Genomic DNA, 17,396 nt, shown 5'->3' on the forward strand with positions numbered 1-17,396 from the left:
CACACGGATATCAAGTTCATTTATTTTTGTTGTTATCTTTTTGTTGTTAATCCTTACTCTAGGACAGTGGTTGGCAAACTGCAGCTCGCAAGCCACATGCGGCTCTTTGGCCCCTTGAGTGTGGCTCTTCCACAAAATACTACATGTGGGCGCGCATGTACAATGCGAATGAAACTTCGTGGCCCATGCGCAGAAGTCAGTATTTTGTGGAAGAGCCACACTCAAGGGGCCAAAGAGCCGCATGTGGCTCGTGAACTGCAGTTTGCCGACCACTGCTGTAGGATATTCCATTAATACTTAGAGTGGAAGGGAAGATGGAAGAGGAAGGGAGAGAGGGAGGGAGGGAGAGAGAAACATCAATGTGAGAGAGACACATAGATTGGTTGCCTTCCACATGTGTCCCGACCAGGCCAGTTATTGAACTTGCAACCTAAGTACCTGCTCTTGACTGGGAATTGAACCCATGACCCTTTGGTGCATGGGCTATTGCTCTTACCATTGTGAAACACTGGCCAGGGCATGGATATCCAGTTTAAATGACTGTTCTTTCCTCAGTGCATTGTCTTGGCATCTTTTTGAAAGCACGTGACCATAATCAGAGGAGTGACATGATTTCTTTTATATTTTAAGACAATATCACTGTATGCTATGTAGAGAATGTATTGGAGGAGTCAAGAGTGGATGTAGGGAGACCAATAGCAAGAAGCTGCAGTTATCCAGGCCAGAGATAATTATGACTTAGACAACAGTAGTGGTAATGGAGACGTAGAGAAATACACAATTTATATTTGGGAAATAAAGTTAATTGGACTAGGGACTGTCTGGCTAGGGAGGTTAAAAGAGGGGAGAGGTCAAGGATGATTTATATTTGGGTTGGAGTCAAGAATGATTTTCAGATTTCTAGCTTGTATAACTAAGTGGATAGTAGTATCATTTACTATCACACAAATGAAGAAGCATGTTTTTAGAGAGGACATAATGATTTTAATTTGAGGTTAATTGAATTTCAGGTGTCTATGTGACTTTCAAGTGGAGATGTCCAGAAGACAGTTGGAATATGGATCTAGATTAGAGCTTGGGGGCAAGACCTGGGTTGGAGAGTGATTGGGCAATCATGAGCACAAAGGTGGGAGTGGAAGCTCTAGGAGAGCCTGAGGAAAGTAAAAGGAGTGAGAAGATGGCCCAGGACTGAACCACCTTGGAGGAAGAATAAGAGCCCAAGGACACAGAAGAAATGACCAGTGATTGGTGGTGGTGCTTGTGGGGGTGAACCAGAAGGAATCTCTCAGAAGGGAATTTTAAGGAGGGGAATGATTATTAGTGTCAAATGCATCATAGAGGTCTAGAAAAATAAGGCCTGAGAAGTGCCCATGTATTTTTCCATGCTCCCAAAATATAGGTTGGTTGGTTGATTTTACAAAAAATATCACTCCGTACTTCTTATGGGTGGCAATTTTTTTTTTAATACTGTGGAACCAATAACCTTTGCACATACATTTCCCACAACTAGTGCCTGAAGGTGTTGCTGGCAGTGTCTGGTGGATATTTGCATCTTAACTAATGCCAGCTTTCATTGGCGTCTTCTGTGCTAATCTTTCCCATCCTGAATTGAGGATATTAAAAGCCTAAGTGCAGTTTCGATTCCAAAATGGACTCTAAATTATTCTTAGACTGAATGTTCAAAATGTTTCCTTTCTTTCTAAATGTTAATATATATCTTTAATTTTTTAAATAGATATGTGAAAGAGGCCAAAGAAGCAACCAAGAATGGAGATCTGGAAGAAGCATTTAAACTTTTCAATTTAGCAAAGGACATTTTTCCCAATGAAAAAGTGATGAGCAGAATCCAAAAACTACAGGAAGCCTTGGAGGAGTTGGCAGATGGAGATGATGAATTCACAGATGTGTGCAACTCTGGCCTGCTGCTGTATCGAGAACTGCACAACCAACTATTTGAGCACCAGAAGGAAGGTGTAGCTTTCCTATATAGCCTATATAGGGATGGAAGAAAAGGTGGTATCTTGGCAGATGATATGGGATTAGGGAAGACTGTTCAAATCATTGCTTTCCTTTCTGGTATGTTTGATGCTTCACTTGTCAATCATGTGCTGCTGATCATGCCAACAAGTCTTATTAGCACATGGGTAAAAGAATTTGTCAAGTGGACTCCAGGAATGAGAGTCAAAACCTTTCATGGTCCTAGTAAGGATGAACGTGCCAGAAACCTCAGTCGGATTCAGCAAAGGAATGGTGTAATTATCACTACATACCAAATGTTAATCAATAATTGGCAGCAACTTTCAACCTTGAATGGCCAAGAGTTTGTGTGGGACTATGTCATACTTGATGAAGCACATAAAATAAAATCTTCATCTACTAAGTCAGCAATATGTGCTCGTGCTGTCCCTGCCAGTAATCGCATTCTCCTCACAGGAACCCCAATCCAGAATAATTTGCAAGAACTGTGGTCCCTGTTTGATTTTGCTTGTCAGGGGTCCCTGCTAGGAACATTAAAAACTTTTAAAATAGAGTATGAAAATCCTATTACTAGAGCAAGAGAGAAGGATGCTACTGCAGGGGAAAAAGCCTTGGGACTGAAAATATCTGAAAACCTAATGGCAATCATAAAACCCTATTTTCTTAGGAGGACTAAAGAAGAGGTACAGAAGAAAAAGTCAAGCAACTCAGAGGTCAGACTTAGTGAAAAGAATCTAGATGTTAATGCCAGTTATGAAATGCCTTCCCTTTCCAGGAAAAATGATTTAATTATTTGGATACGCCTTGTACCTTTACAAGAAGAAATATACAGGAAATTCGTGTCTCTAGATCATATCAAGGAGTTGTTAATGGAGACACGCTCACCTTTGGCTGAGCTAGGTGTCTTAAAGAAGCTGTGTGATCATCCTAGGCTGCTCTCTGCAAGGGCTTGTCATTTGCTGAATCTAGGGGCTGTCAGATTTTCTGCTCAAGATGAAAATGAAGGGGAAGATTCCTCAGATGTGGACCATATTCATATTGACCAAATAACTGATGATACACTGATGAAAGAATCTGGAAAAATGATATTTCTAATGGACCTCCTTAACAGACTGCGAGATGAGGGGCATCAGACTTTGGTGTTTTCCCAGTCAAGACAAATTCTAAACATCATTGAACGCCTTCTAAAGAATAGACACTTTAAGATATTGCGAATCGATGGAACAATTACTCATCTTGTGGAACGAGAAAAAAGAATTAACTTATTCCAGCAGAATAAAGATTACTCTGTCTTTCTGCTTACCACTCAAGTAGGTGGTGTTGGCTTAACATTAACTGCAGCAACCAGAGTGGTCATTTATGACCCTAGCTGGAATCCTGCAACTGATGCTCAAGCTGTGGATAGAGTTCACAGAATTGGACAAAAAGAAAATGTTGTGGTTTATAGGTTAATCACTTGTGGAACTGTAGAGGAAAAAATATACAGAAGACAGGTTTTCAAGGAGTCATTAGTAAGACAAACTACTGGTGATAAGAAGAACCCTTTCCGATACTTTAGTAAACAGGAATTAAGAGAGCTCTTCACAATCGAGGATTTTCAGAACTCTGTAACCCAGTTGCAGCTTCAGTCTTTGCATGCTGCTCAGAGGAGATCTGATAAGAAACTAGATGAACATATTGCCTACCTGCACACTTTGGGGATAGCTGGAATCTCAGACCATGATTTGATGTACACACATGATCTATCTGTTAAAGAAGAGCTTGATGTGATAGAAGAATCTCACTATATTCAACAAAGGGTTCAGAAAGCTCAATTCCTTGTTGAATCTGAGTCTCAAAATACAGAGCTCTTAATGGAAAGACAAAGAAGTAGAAATGAGAGAATCTGGCTGAGAGAACCTGTATTTCCTTCTCAAACAAAGGAGAAATGCCGGGAAGTGAATAAACCACAGCCTCAGCCCTCATCTTTTCTAACTACTCATTATACCCAGGAAGAAGAAATCAGTTCCCAAATGGCAAGTGTGATCATTGATGATATGCCTGAAGAGAGTGAGAAATACTGTCTTTCCAGTGTAAAGACGAACGTTACCATTGTACAAGATGGTAGGCACCCACATGAAAGCACATTTGATGCTGACTTTATAGCTATGTTACCCAAGGGGTGTGGAAGTGTAGAAGAAATTGGGACCGACTCTTTATTGGGAATGGCTCTACAAAAAGAGGCACCACAAGAGGGGACTACACAGGAGGCACTGCAAGAGAACCCTCTGCAAAGTTTTAATTATTTACTTAGCAAATCTGTCAGAGCTGATCATGGGCCAAATATAGATGAACTAAAAGATGATGAGATTTTACACCAGTGTAATCCCTGGCCCACTAATCCTATAACAGATGAAAATAAAAATACAGAATCAGATGCATCTGTTATTAAAATAGCTGATGATGTCTTGTCAGCATCCCACAGTGCACTGCTGGATGCTCATGCAAATGAGGCGACGTTAGAAGAGGAACCTTTAGAATCTTCACCACAGTATGTGTGTGATTTCAATCTTTTCTTGGAAGACTCTGCAGACAATGGACAAAATCCTTCCAGTCAGTCTTTGGAGCATGTTGAGAAAGAAAATAGCTTGTGTGGCTCTGCAACTAATTCTGGAGCAGAGTTTGTGCATAGCAAAACAGGTCTCAGTATGGATCTTTCTGAGAAAGATGATGAGTCAGAAGTAGTAGTTAATTTGAGAGTCAGAAGTAAAACTAGAAGGATCGTTTCAGATGGTGAAGATGAACATGATACTGTTAAAGATACTTCAAGCACAAATCCATTCAGCACATCTCCCTTTCAGTTCTTATCTGTAAAACAGTTTGATGCTTCAACTCCCAAAAATGACATCAGTCCACCTGGAAGGTTCTTTTCACCTAAAATACCTGATAGTATAAATAAGTCTGTAAACTCTAGAAGATCCTTGGCTTCTAGGAGGTCTCTTATTAATGTGGTTTTGGACCATGTGGAGGATATGGAGGAAAGACTTGAATACAGCAGTGAAGCAAAGGTAGCTGAAGAGTCTCTGGAGGAAAGAGCCGAGGAAAGCAGTGGTGAAGCCTCAGAGGGTACAGAAGAGGAACCTTTCAGAGAGACATTGTCTTCAGAAAGTAAGTCCAGTTGGTTAAGTACACCTAAGTCTGGTGCTGAAGCTCAGGAGACCTCTCCTGGTGACCCTGGGCCTTTGTCTAGTGGACAGTTGGTTGATTCTCCTCAAGATAAGGCAGTGGAGGCTGTGAATGACTATGAGACTCTTGTAATGCGTGGAAAAGAATTGAAAGAATGTGGGAAAATACAGGAGGCCTTAAACTGTTTAGTTAAAGCACTTGACATAAAAAGTGCAGATCCTGAAGTCATGCTCATGACTTTAAGTTTATATAAGCAACTTAATACAACTTGAGAATATAACCTGTTTATTGTATTTTAAAGCAAAACTAAATATGAGATAATATGTTATGATTGGGTTCTTTGGAATTATGGAGCATTCAGGCTTCAGGTGAGAAAGATCTCAAAAGGCAAGTTTTTGTTTCTAGCTTTTTTACAAATTCTGCCTTTACCCCCTTCTCCTGCCCTCCCAGTACATATATTCTGGTATTCTTTTATATTATTTCTAGAAATATTTTTGTGAAATTATTCTGGCCATTTTAAATTTTATTCTGAAAATGATCACTTTTGTGTATCACAATACAGATAAGATTATTAAAGTTACTTTTCTCAAGTGTTTTCCATTCACTTTCTTTCCCTGCTATGATTCTGGCAAATGCATATACAAACTCCTTAGTTTAGGCAGGAGGTTGTCATTAGTATTCCAAACCTAAGATCTGCTATTTTATGCTCTCAGCTTACTATAGTAGGCTTCTTTATCACTGGTACCCTACCCTAGAGTCACTTTGCCAACCACTTATCATTCTTCCCTCACCACCAGCTGTGTTCTGACATATACTAGTACTGAAAAGAAGTTTGGTTCCTTCTCAGGAACAAATGCAGTGTAGCATACTCTGCACTTGGTCACTGGGGCAGAAAAACTCAAATTTATCAAGTACCTACTGTATATTGGGTACTCTTCATAGGTTTCTTGTTTAATCTCTACCATAATCTTTGAGGTCAAGGGTGGCATTTCCATTTTTTAATTGAGGAAACTTAAGATGCTGCGAGGTTGTGACCTGCCCAAGATCACATAGTAAGGGGTGAAATTGATTTTTAACTGTGTGTTACCTAGTGAAAAGCCATATAATATACTGTATATCATAGTCACACTTCTGACACCAAATGTTTAGGAATTTTCACACCAAGCAGTTCTCCAGTTCTCTGCAGACACCAATTGGGTGTCCTACCATTCAACTTAATTCTGACACTCCTTGGAATTAGGATCAGACTCTACAGGTTTAAGGGCACATTCCCATAAAACTACCCTCACTTCAGATGCATGTTGCTAGTATTGGGTCTTCATGTTATTCACATTTCTGTTCAACTTGGCTAAAAACTGAGGGTTTCCATGACTGCTCCTTTAGGTTCAATAATTTGCTAGAACAGCTCACAGAACTCAGGAAAACAGTTTACTTATTATTACTTGTTTTTATAAAGAATACAACTCCAGAAGACATGTATGGGGCAAGGTATGGGGGTTGGAAAGGGTAAGTGAAGTGTCCATGCCCTCCGGACACTGCCACACTCCCAGCACTTTGATGTGTTCACCAATCCTAAGCTTTAGGGTTTTTTATGGAGGCTTCATTACATAGGCATGATTATGTAAATGATTGGCCATTGGTAACTCAATCTCTAGCTCCTCTCCCCAACCCAGAGGCCAGGAGAAGGGGCTACAACATCCAAACCTCTATTTTGTTTTGGTCTTTTTAGTAACCAGTCCATATCTGAAGCTATTTAGGGCCCCCCAGCCACTAGTCATCTCATTAGCATACCAAAGATAACCCAGATTCAAAGGGTTTAGGAGCTGTGTGCCAGGCAGGAACCAGGGACGAAGACCACTTATTTTTTTAAAAATACGTTTATTGATTTCGGAGAGGAAGGGAGAGAGAGATAGATACATAAATGATGAGAGAGAATCATTGATTGGCTGCCTCCTGCACATCCCCTACTGAGGACTGAGCCTGCAACCTGGGCATGTGCCCTGACCTGGAATTGAATCGTGACCTCCTCGTTCTTAGGTTGGCACTCAACCAGTGAGCCACACCAGCTAGGTGACCACTTATTTTTTATGTCACATACACACATATATAAAAGTTACTTATAAATTGTATGTATACAGCAAGTAGGGCACTCAGGGGTTGTACAAAATAAAATATTTTTATAAGAAGAAGGGTGGGGCAGAGGTATTAGCAAAAGGGAAAAAATGGATTTTTAGGTCAGGACATCATCATTTTGGGGGGAAGGGGAAGGAAAAGGGTTTTATTATAGACTAGAGGCCCGGTGCATGAAATTCGTGCACTGTGGGGGGGGGGTAGTGGTGGTGTTGCTCAGCCCAGCCTGCACCCTCTCCAATTTGGGATGCCTCGGGCCTAAACCAGCAGTCTAACATCCCTCTCACAATCCGGGACTGCTGAAGTGTGAGAGATGAAAGGAAATTAGTAAAATGTATATGAAAATAATATATAAATTTATTAATAAACTAGGGGCCCGGTGCACGAAATTCGTGCACTGGGTGTGTGGGGGGGGAGTGTCCCTCAGCCCAGCCTGCCCCCTCTCACATACTGGGAGCCCTCAGGCGTTGACCCCCATCACCCTCCAATTGCAGGATCGGCCCCTTGCCCAGGCCTGACGCCTCTGACAGAGGTGTCAGGCCTGGGCAGGGGACCCTCATTTCCCCCCATCACTGGTTCTGCCTCCGGCCCAGGAATCATGCCTGGGCAGGGGACCCCCATCTCCCTCTGATCGCTTGCTCCACCCCCCGCCCAAGCCTGACGCCTCTGACCCAGGCGTCAGGCCTGGGCAGGGGATCCCCAGACCCCTCCGATTGCTGGCTCTGCCCCTTGCCCAGGCCTGATGCCTCTTCCAGAGGCGTAGACCCCCATCACCCTCCGATCACCTGATACATGATATAAAAACAGTGATGCAAACAATGACTGATAAAGTGATTCAACTTATTCTAATATCTCCCTGTACACCACATTAAGAGTGAAAACATTTTCAGAGTGCTTGACTAATTTCCCTTGTGATGAAGTATTTAGAACTTTAATGTCACATGCTCCTCAAACTCAAAGAAAGCAACATATAATTGACCATGTGTGAAAACGGGTTCAGGTAGGAATATGCCTATTCTGTCTAGAGTTTGTCCTTGTGATTTATTAATAGTCATCACAAGTGCTGGCATCACAGGAAACTGTCGTCAAATCAATTTAAATGGGAGGCCAGTGTCAGATGGGGACAAATCAATTCTTGGAATCAGAACAACCTCTCCCTCTGTAGATCCTGTTAGTACATCAGCTTCGATAATGTTAGGTCGTAATCTATTGATAATAAATCTGGTACCATTACAAAGACCCCATTTACTATTAAGATTTCTCAATAGCATGATTGCACCCACTTTCAATTTTAATTTATGACACGACATTCCCAAAGGAATACTACTATTAAGAAATTTGATGGGAAAATTTTCCTTTTCAGCATCATCTGTGGAATCAATGGAATCATCACTCAAATATGTGTGAAAATCTCCATCAAGTATATCCAAATTTTCTTCATTTAATTTTTGAACATAATCATTTTTTGGGCCAAGAATTGCACGTTTAGATATATTTTTAATATTATCTATAGATATAGTATTTCCAAAGGTAGTTTCAATAATAGATCCATTACAAATCCTTTCACAGGGGATTTCAATAATATCCATTCCTAAATGAAAACTGCTATCAAGTTTGCCAGCTCCAAGTTTTACTAACCATTCACTATAAGCAGAATCCTCTGATCTCATATTGGAAGGCGCAGCTGTTGCTAAGAGGACCCAGGACTTAGTGTGTCCACGCTCCGAGGGTGGGTTCCTGCCTGAAACCTCGCCCTCGCAGGAAACAGCTCAGGGAGGGCGCAGCCATTTCCAAGATGACCCCTGCAGGACTGACTTCCTTCTGGTTGGTTAAGCCTCAGTCATGATGCATTACACCCAGGGTTTTTATATAAATAGATTGCCTCTTCCTTTGGGGGTTGGAGTGGGCCCCTGTGACAGATTATCTCATTGATGTTGACCAGAAAATTCCAGTCTGGTTGATTACATTTCTAGTGAAGGTCAAAACTTTAGCCCTGGCTGGTTTGGCATACAATGTCGGCCTGAGGACTGAAGGGTCCTGGGTTCGATTCTGGTCAAGGGCATATGCCTGGGTTGCAGGCTCGATCCACAGTAGTGGGTGTGCAGGAGGCAGCCGATCAGTGATTCTCACTCATCATTGATGTTCCTATCTCCCTCTCCCAATCCCTTCCTCTCTGAAATATATATACATATCTCCTATCTAATAAAAGACAAAAAGGGTAATTAACTGTACCTCCGCTATGCTTCCCATTGGCTAATCAGCAAGATATGCAAATTAACTGCCAACTAAGATGGCGGCTAATTTGCATACTGCAGGCAGGGTAGGACAGCACAAGCCACCATCCAGGCACCCATGTGCAACCTGGGGCCAGGGGTTCAGGCAAAGCAATCGCTGATCACCTCACCAGAGCCCTCACCCGCCCACCGGAGACATGTCCCAATGCGACCCAGGGGTGGGCGGGGGCTGGGGCGAAGGCAAGCAGTGTCCATTGCCTTGCCGGGAGCCTTCACCCACCCACCGGAGACAGGGGGCCCACTCCTGGGTGCCCCTTCCTGCTCGCAGCAGAGCCCGAGGAGTCTGTGAGCATCCTACCAGCCTTCCAAAGTGTAATAAAGTGCATTTCCGGTGAGGAGAAGCCCGGGCCGGGGGTGTGTGGGTGCGGACAGGCGTGGGGCCCTCCAAGGGCTGGTGGCTTCAGGCCCAGGCTGCGCGGCCAGGCCACTCGGAGTGCTCGGAACCGGTGCGAGTCAATGCGCCTAAGGCCGGCGGTTCGTGCTCTCCAGGCCAGTGCGGAGCTGCAGACGCGGCCCGCCCCCACGTCCTCCGTGCCCGGGGCTCACGCTCATACTATGTGGCTACTGGCCTCCAGCCTGGCTCCCGCCTGGGGTTGGGGTTGGGGCCGGCGCCAAGCACAGGCGGAGGCCAGAGGAAGAACCTCAAACCCTTAGGGGACTGACCTTGAGCCCTGGACAGAAGGAGGCCAAAGGGCCAGGAGAGCCTGAGAAGAGGGAAATCCCAGGAGGAGGCACCTGGAAAGTGCAGTGAATTGCAGGAGAGGGTGGAACAGCCACACACTGGCAAACCCTGCCTGTCCCGGGTCAGTGACGCGGGCCCCAAGTGCTCCTGGGCTTTACCTTGCATCACAGGGGGGGGGGGGGGGTCGGGCAAGCAAGGGCCACCCCAACCTGTGAAGTTTCGCACAAAGGTGGGGAGGCCAGGTTCGGGTGGGTTTGTCAGGCCCAGGGAAGGCGCCTTTGCTCTCTGTGCCGAGACAGTGGCCAAAGGGCCCTCCGGAGACATGTGGTGACTGAACCCAAGCCAGGCCAGAATCCTGCTGGCACTGAGAGGCAAGTAACTGGACACCACGCCCCAAATGCATGGGGAGCACCAGCGGCCCCCTCTCTCCTGCCCTGGAAGGTGGGAGGCCTGGCAGGACTCACAGGTAAAACGCAGACACTGATGGGTCCCAGACCCCTTTTCTTTGCACACACCCCCCCTCCCTCCCATCATTCTGTGAGGCTAAGGTTCCTGAGCCCAGATCCAAGGACTGCAAAGGGAACAATTCTCCCGGTGAGAACATGCAGGCAGGTGCCTCCTGCCAAGGCGGCCAAGTTTGACAAACAGAGCCTCCTGGGGTGGGGAAAGCAGAGTGTCATGGAGCAGCACCGGCTCCCAGCTACCCCAGGGGCAGGTGGCCACCGCGGCTCCCTGCTGGCCCCAACAGCTGGGCGGCAGCCCCTGAGTGTCTGGTGCACCTAGACCTCGCTGACCTCATGACCCCAAGAGCACGCACCCGCCTCCTGGTCCTAATCACCTCTCCTGCCTCCACATACACACACATGCATCTGCAAAGGCGGGAACAAGGCCCAGGCGGCCGCGTCCACACCCTTGCTGGCAAAAGTCACACTCCAAGTGGCCGGCTGTGTGAGGGGCAGTGGACACACATGCAACTCGCTCACTCTCTCCCTGGAAAATCCAGGGCGCACCTCGGCTCCTGCAACGTGCGGAATTAGAAATCGAACCGTTTATTGTCTCCTAACTTTTCTCTGGTTTCTTTGGTCACTCACTGTGGCTGCCCCCACTGTTCTGAGTGGGCCCTGGGGGTTCCTCAGCCAGACCACAAATCCCCAAATCAAACACTCGCTTTCAGAAAGCCGGGCTTCTCTCAATGCACCCCGCAACCTAAAAGGTTGCCCCTCCATGAAAAGCTCAGAGGAGCACCGAGCTGGGAAAGGACAGCTGGTGCATGGCAGGGTCCCTGGGACCTGAAAAGGTGCAGGAAAAAAAAAAAAAAAAAATATATATATATATATATATATATATATATATATATATATATATATATATATATATATATATTTAACACATTTCAATTTCAAGAAGTAAAAACAAAACCAAGAAAGAAAAAGTACGCTTTCGGAGCCTGAACATCCACAGGGACCTCAGCGCGATCCCGAGCCACTGCCTGCCCCAGCTCGGGATCCGGGCCTGCCATCTGCAACCAGGGGAGACGGGGCAGACACCGCGGGATTGGGCATGCCATCTGCCACCAGGGGAGCGAGCCTAAGCCAGCAGCTGGTTATTTCCCGAGGGGTCCCAGACTGTGAGAGGGCACAGGTCAGGCTGAGGCCCTCACCCCCCCCGCCAGTGCACAAATTTTTGTGCACGGGGCTTCTGGTATATATATAAAGGGCTAAGTGACCATCTGACCAGTAGCTATGACAGTCAATGACCACCAGGGGGTAGACGCTCAATGCAGAAGCTGCCAAGCTGTGGTCACTGGGCAGCTGTGGTTCTCATATGACACATCCCGGAACCAGAGAGGAGGGAGCCCAATTCCAGGGTGTTTACCTGAGAACTGCCTTCTCGCAATTGGGGACCCCTTGGGGGATGTCGGAGAGCCTGTTTTGGCCCGATCCCCACAGGCCAGGCTGAGGGACCTCACCTGCCAGAAGGACCCCTGCTCACTCTGTCGATGTCCTTTGAGCCCTGGCACTGCCCCAGGTGTGGCCAGCCATGAAGGACCGCGGGAGGTTGGCTCCAGGGTGTGTCCAGCCTGTCTCGCCCAGTCCCGCCCTTCCAGCCGCCTTCTAATTAATTTTCTCCAATGTGCACGAATCCATATATATTTAAAAAAATAACTTCAATTAGGTCAGGTATTAAGTATAGGTCTGGTATCATGGGCTTTGGCACAAGTGATGCCATTTGGGGCCTGTGGTTTTCTCTCTCACAATTTACACACTGTTCTCGTATATGATGTATGTTAATATACAGGTAGAAGTTTGAAAGAGCTGGGCTGAGCCCTGGCCAGTGTAGCTCTATTGGTTGAGCATTGTCCTGTGCACTGAAAGGTTGCCAGTTCGATTCTCAGTCAAGGCACATGCCCAGGTTGCAGGCTAAATCCCTGGTGGGGGTGCATGCAGGAGGCAGCCAATTGATGTTTCTCTTTCACATTGATGTTTCTCTCTCCCTTTCTCTCTCTCTAAAAATCAATAAAAACATTTTTGGAAAAAAAAGATGGAAAATTTAAATAATAGGTTATTTATTGAGTACAAAATTTTGCTCTTACCAAAATAAGTTACCAATATTTTAAGGAGAGTGATGTGATTGAATATATATCATTAAAAAAAATCTTGGTGGTAACACTGTGATTCAGCAATTCATATTCTGCATCTGAGTCCAGCTCACACTTTCCCTATGTGGACTATGTCTTTGTTTTTCAGTCCCTTCCATGGAGCATACAAATGTTTGTGGAAATTCAGCTACTGAATTCCTCTTTCCCCTGATGTTTAAAAAAAAAAAAAAAGGCCCTAGCCCAGTGGTTCTCAACCTTGGCTGCACATTAGAATCACCTGGGAATCTTTTTAAAATCCTGATTTCTGGGCCTCATCCTCAGGAAATTCTGTTTCTTTGTTACTAATACTGTGGCCTCACCCCATAACAAAGAAACAATTTCCAGAGGATGAGGCCCAGAAATCAGGATTTTAAAAAGATTCCCAGGTGATTCTAATGTGCAGCCAAGGTTGAGAACCACTGCATTAGGGACTTGTATCCATTTGATTGAACAGTGAGGCCTAAGTCCTAGGTGTACAGTTATGCACTGCATGATTCGGTCAATGACAGACTACATATATGACATGGTACCATCCTATCTAATAGAGAGGGAATATGCTAATTGAGCCTCATGCTGTCGCAAAGATGGCAGCGTCCACAGCCAATACGGACGGAATATGCTAATTGATGCCCCACCCTCAAAGATGGCAGTGCCCACAGCCAATAATGAGGGAATATGCTAAGTGCCCTGCCCTCAAAGATGGCGGCACCCACAGCCAATAAGGAGGGAATATGCTAATTGACTGCCACACCCTCAAAGATGGTGGCATCCACAGCCACAAGATGGCAGCGTCTAGTCCCCTCAGCCCCACCAGGGTGGCAGGCACGTGGCAAGGCCACGCCTGCCCGGGAGCAGGCCCGGTCTTGTCATGCGCCTGCTTCCAGAGTCCCCCAGTCCCCTCAGCCACCCAGGGCCGTCCTGAGGTGCAGGCAAGCCTTGGATGGCGGCTGCCCAGCTGCCCAGGGCCATCCCGGGGCACAGGCAAGCCTCAGATGGCGGCTGCTCAGGGCCGCCCGAGGCTCAGGTAACCAGGGTTGGCGGAGGCTTGCTTTGCCAGCAGTAGCAGCAGCAGAGGTGTGATGGGGCATCGCCTTCCCAATTGCCAGGTCGCCTCCTGCCCCTGAGGGCTCCCGGACTGAGAGGGGGCAGGCCGAGTTGAGGGACCCTCCTCCAGTGCATCAATTTTCATGCACCAGGCCTCTAGTATTATAAATGGAACTGAAAAATTCCTATTGCCTAGTCATGTGTAGCCTAAAACATTACTCATATGTTTGTGGTGGTGCTGGTGTAAACAAACCTATGCTGCCAGTCCTATAAAAATACATAGCACATACAATTGTATGGTACATAATTCTTGATATAAGAGACTATGTTACTGGTTTATGTATTTACTATTTACCATTATTTTAGAGTGTACTCTTTCTTCTTGTAAAAAATGTTTGCTATAAAAGAGTATGTTAGGCTGGCAGCAGCCTTGTATAGCTAATGTTTACCATGTCTCTAGATTGTATTGTTTTCTCTTGTGCTTGATTTAATCTCATGTTTTATAAATTTAGTATAATCTAAGTGTATAGTGTTTATAAGTCTACAGTAGTGCAATATCCTAGGCCTTCACATTCAGTCACCACTAACTCACTGACTCACCCAGAGCAACTTCCAGTCCTGCAAGCTCCATTCATGGTAAGCTCCCCAAACAGGCATATCATTTTTTCTTTTATACCATAATTTTACTGTACATTCTCTATGTTTAGATACACAAATACCATTTTGTTACAGTTGCCTTCAGTATTCAATAACATGCTCTACAGGTTTGTAGCCTAGGAGCAATAGGCTATACCATACAGCCTAAGTGTGTAGTAGGCTATACCATCTAGGTTTGTTTAAGTCAGGGGTGGGCAAACTTTTTGACTCGAGGGCCACAATGGGTTCTTAAACTGGACCGGAGGGCCGGAACAAAAGCATGGATGGAGTGTTTGTGTGAACTAATATAAATTCAAAGTAAACATCCTATCTAATAAAAGAGAAAAATGGTAATTGGCGTATGAGCTACCCTTTTCATTGGCTAATCAGGGCTATATGCAAATTAACTGCCAACTAAGATTGGCAGTTAACTGCCAACAAGATGGCGGTTAATTTGCATATGTAGGCACAATGCAGGGAGGCGAAAGGGAATGCAGGAAGAAGCCCCCTGCCACTGACAGTGATTGGAAACCCAGGGGGGAGCTAAGAGCTGGGGGGCAGGGCAAAGGCGGCCCCGGGGCCGCCTTTGCCCTGCCCCCCAGCCATGATCGGAGAATCAGGTGCCTTTTCCGCCCTGGCCAGTGATAGCAGGAAGTAGGGGTGGAGCCAGCGATGGGAGCTGGGCACGGTCGAAGCTGGCAGTCCCAGGAGCTAGGGGTCCCTTGCCTGGGCCTAAAACGGAGCCCACGATCGCGGGGCCACTGCAGCTGCGGGTCCCCGCTGCCCGGGCCGGACGCCTCAGCCAGAGGCGTCAGGCCTGGGCAAGGGGCCGATCCTGCGATTGGAGGGTGATGGGGGTCAATGCCTGAGGGCTCCCAGTATGTGAGAGGGGGCAGGCTGGGCTGAGGGACACTCCCCCCCACACACACCCAGTGCACGAATTTCGTGCACCGGGCCCCTAGTCATTACATAAAAGGGTATGGTCTTTTTTTTTTTTAGTTTTATTCATTTCAAACGGGCCGGATCCGGCCCGCGGGCCGTAGTTTGCCCACGGCTGGTTTAAGTGCACTGTGATGTTGTTACAACATTGAAACTGCCTAACAATGTATTTCTCAGAACGTATACCTGTCATTCAGTGATGCATCACTTTCTCACTGAAAACACAAAATGGTTCTTGTTTGAATGTATATTATGAACATTTGGGGAGAAAAGAACATGGCCACAGTAAATTATTCAAATGGTATCTAAGGCAGGGATTTTAAAACTGAAGTTCATGAATAGAATTCAGATGTCTGAATGAAGGCAACAAAATGCAGAAGTATTAGCAGTACCTCTGACTTTGTCACCAATAGAAATCACAGATTTGTTATTGCAGCTATCTCAAAATACTATTGATAGTCATAACTACAAAATCATGGTGGTTTTTATTTTATTACTAGTGGCCTGGTGCACAAAATTAGTGCACATTAAAAGGGGATTAATTAGAGGAAATATTTTAATATTGCTATTTGCCCCTTCTCTATAATAGAAGTGTCAGAGATGAAAGAAAATTAGTAAAATGTATATGAAAATCTTCCTCCTGTCAGAGTCTGGGGTGCACCGCGGGACCCATAGTCAAGTCCCAACCCACCCACGGCACCTCAAAATTGTGTGACACCCAGACCCAGCCAGCCCCACCCCCATTGGGTGAGATCCAGACCCAGCTGGCCCCACCCTTGTCAAGTCCTGCTGGGTGGGGGTGCAGCCTCAGGTACCCCGTAAAGCCCTGCTGGGCACAGGGTGCAGCCTTAGGGCCCCCGGCCCAGTGCCGGGGCAGGGGGTGTGGCCTCAGGTCCCCTGGCCAGGCGCCGGGATGGGGGTGCAGCCTGAGGTCCCCCGTCAAGCCCTGCCGGGTGGGGGACATGGCCTGAGGTCCCCTGTCAAGCCCCACCAGGTGGTGGTGGGCGCAGCCTCAGGTCCCCTGCCCCAGCCCAGTGCCATGCAGCCTCAGGTTCCTACTGATTGTTCGTTAAAGGAACTTGGCCTTAGTTGTGGGTGCAGCCATCTTGTGTTACAGAAACCCTGCCTCCATTGTGGGCGCAGCCATCTTGTGTTATGGGATCAACGCCTCTGCTGTGGGGGCTACCATCTTGTTATGGCGTGATGGTCAATTTGCATATTCGCCCTTTATTAAATAGGATTATTATTTAAAATATATTTTTATTGATTTCAGAGGGGAAGGGAGAGATAGAAACATCAATGATGAGAGAGAATCATTGATCGGCTGCCTCCTGCATGCCCCCCACTGGGCACTGAGCCTGCAACCTGGGATCAAATTGTGACCTCCTGGTTCATAGGTCAACGCTCAACCACTGAGCCATGCTGGATGGGCCTAATCTGTCTTTTTGAGGCCCAATTCAATGTGTGAATAGTGTGAGCTGACACTTAGCTCCCCTAGAGATGGTTTCTAAATTAACTTATGGCATATACTGAGAATCGGATAAATTAGTACTGGGAGGAAAGGAACGACAGGTTAAAAAGGGTCTGCTTGACTCAACATTGAGAACCACTGACTGAATACCTATTGTAGTGTATACAAACCTTTACACGCCTGATTTTTTTTTTTTTATCGTTGACAGTATTACAGATGTCCTCATTTCCCCCCTCTTTGCCTTCCTCCAACCAGTCCCCACCCCCGTTCCCTCTGGAACCACACTGGGTTATGCATATATGTTCTTTGGCCCATCCCTTCACCTTCTTTCATCCAGTCCCCTCCTCCTCTCTGACAGCAATTTTGCACTTACAAACCCACAATGACAGAGTTAATAACATTCAAGGATTATTCAGTACC

The 17,396-nt window shown here is 46.0% G+C and overlaps 1 protein-coding gene across 1 annotated transcript in view; it reads left to right on the plus strand.

Moving 5' to 3' along the window:
* Positions 1–5,737, plus strand: part of ERCC6L (ERCC excision repair 6 like, spindle assembly checkpoint helicase) — a 60,945-nt gene extending 55,208 nt beyond the window's left edge. The window contains exon 2 of the mRNA XM_059678465.1: positions 1,736–5,737. Coding sequence (XP_059534448.1) covers positions 1,736–5,414 — 3,679 coding nt within the window. The 3' untranslated portion in view covers positions 5,415–5,737. The remainder of the gene's footprint in view (positions 1–1,735) is intronic.
* Positions 5,738–17,396: the final 11,659 nt, after the last annotated feature.

Source organism: Myotis daubentonii, chromosome X, assembly GCF_963259705.1.
Source record: "Myotis daubentonii chromosome X, mMyoDau2.1, whole genome shotgun sequence".
NCBI lineage: Eukaryota > Metazoa > Chordata > Mammalia > Chiroptera > Vespertilionidae > Myotis > Myotis daubentonii.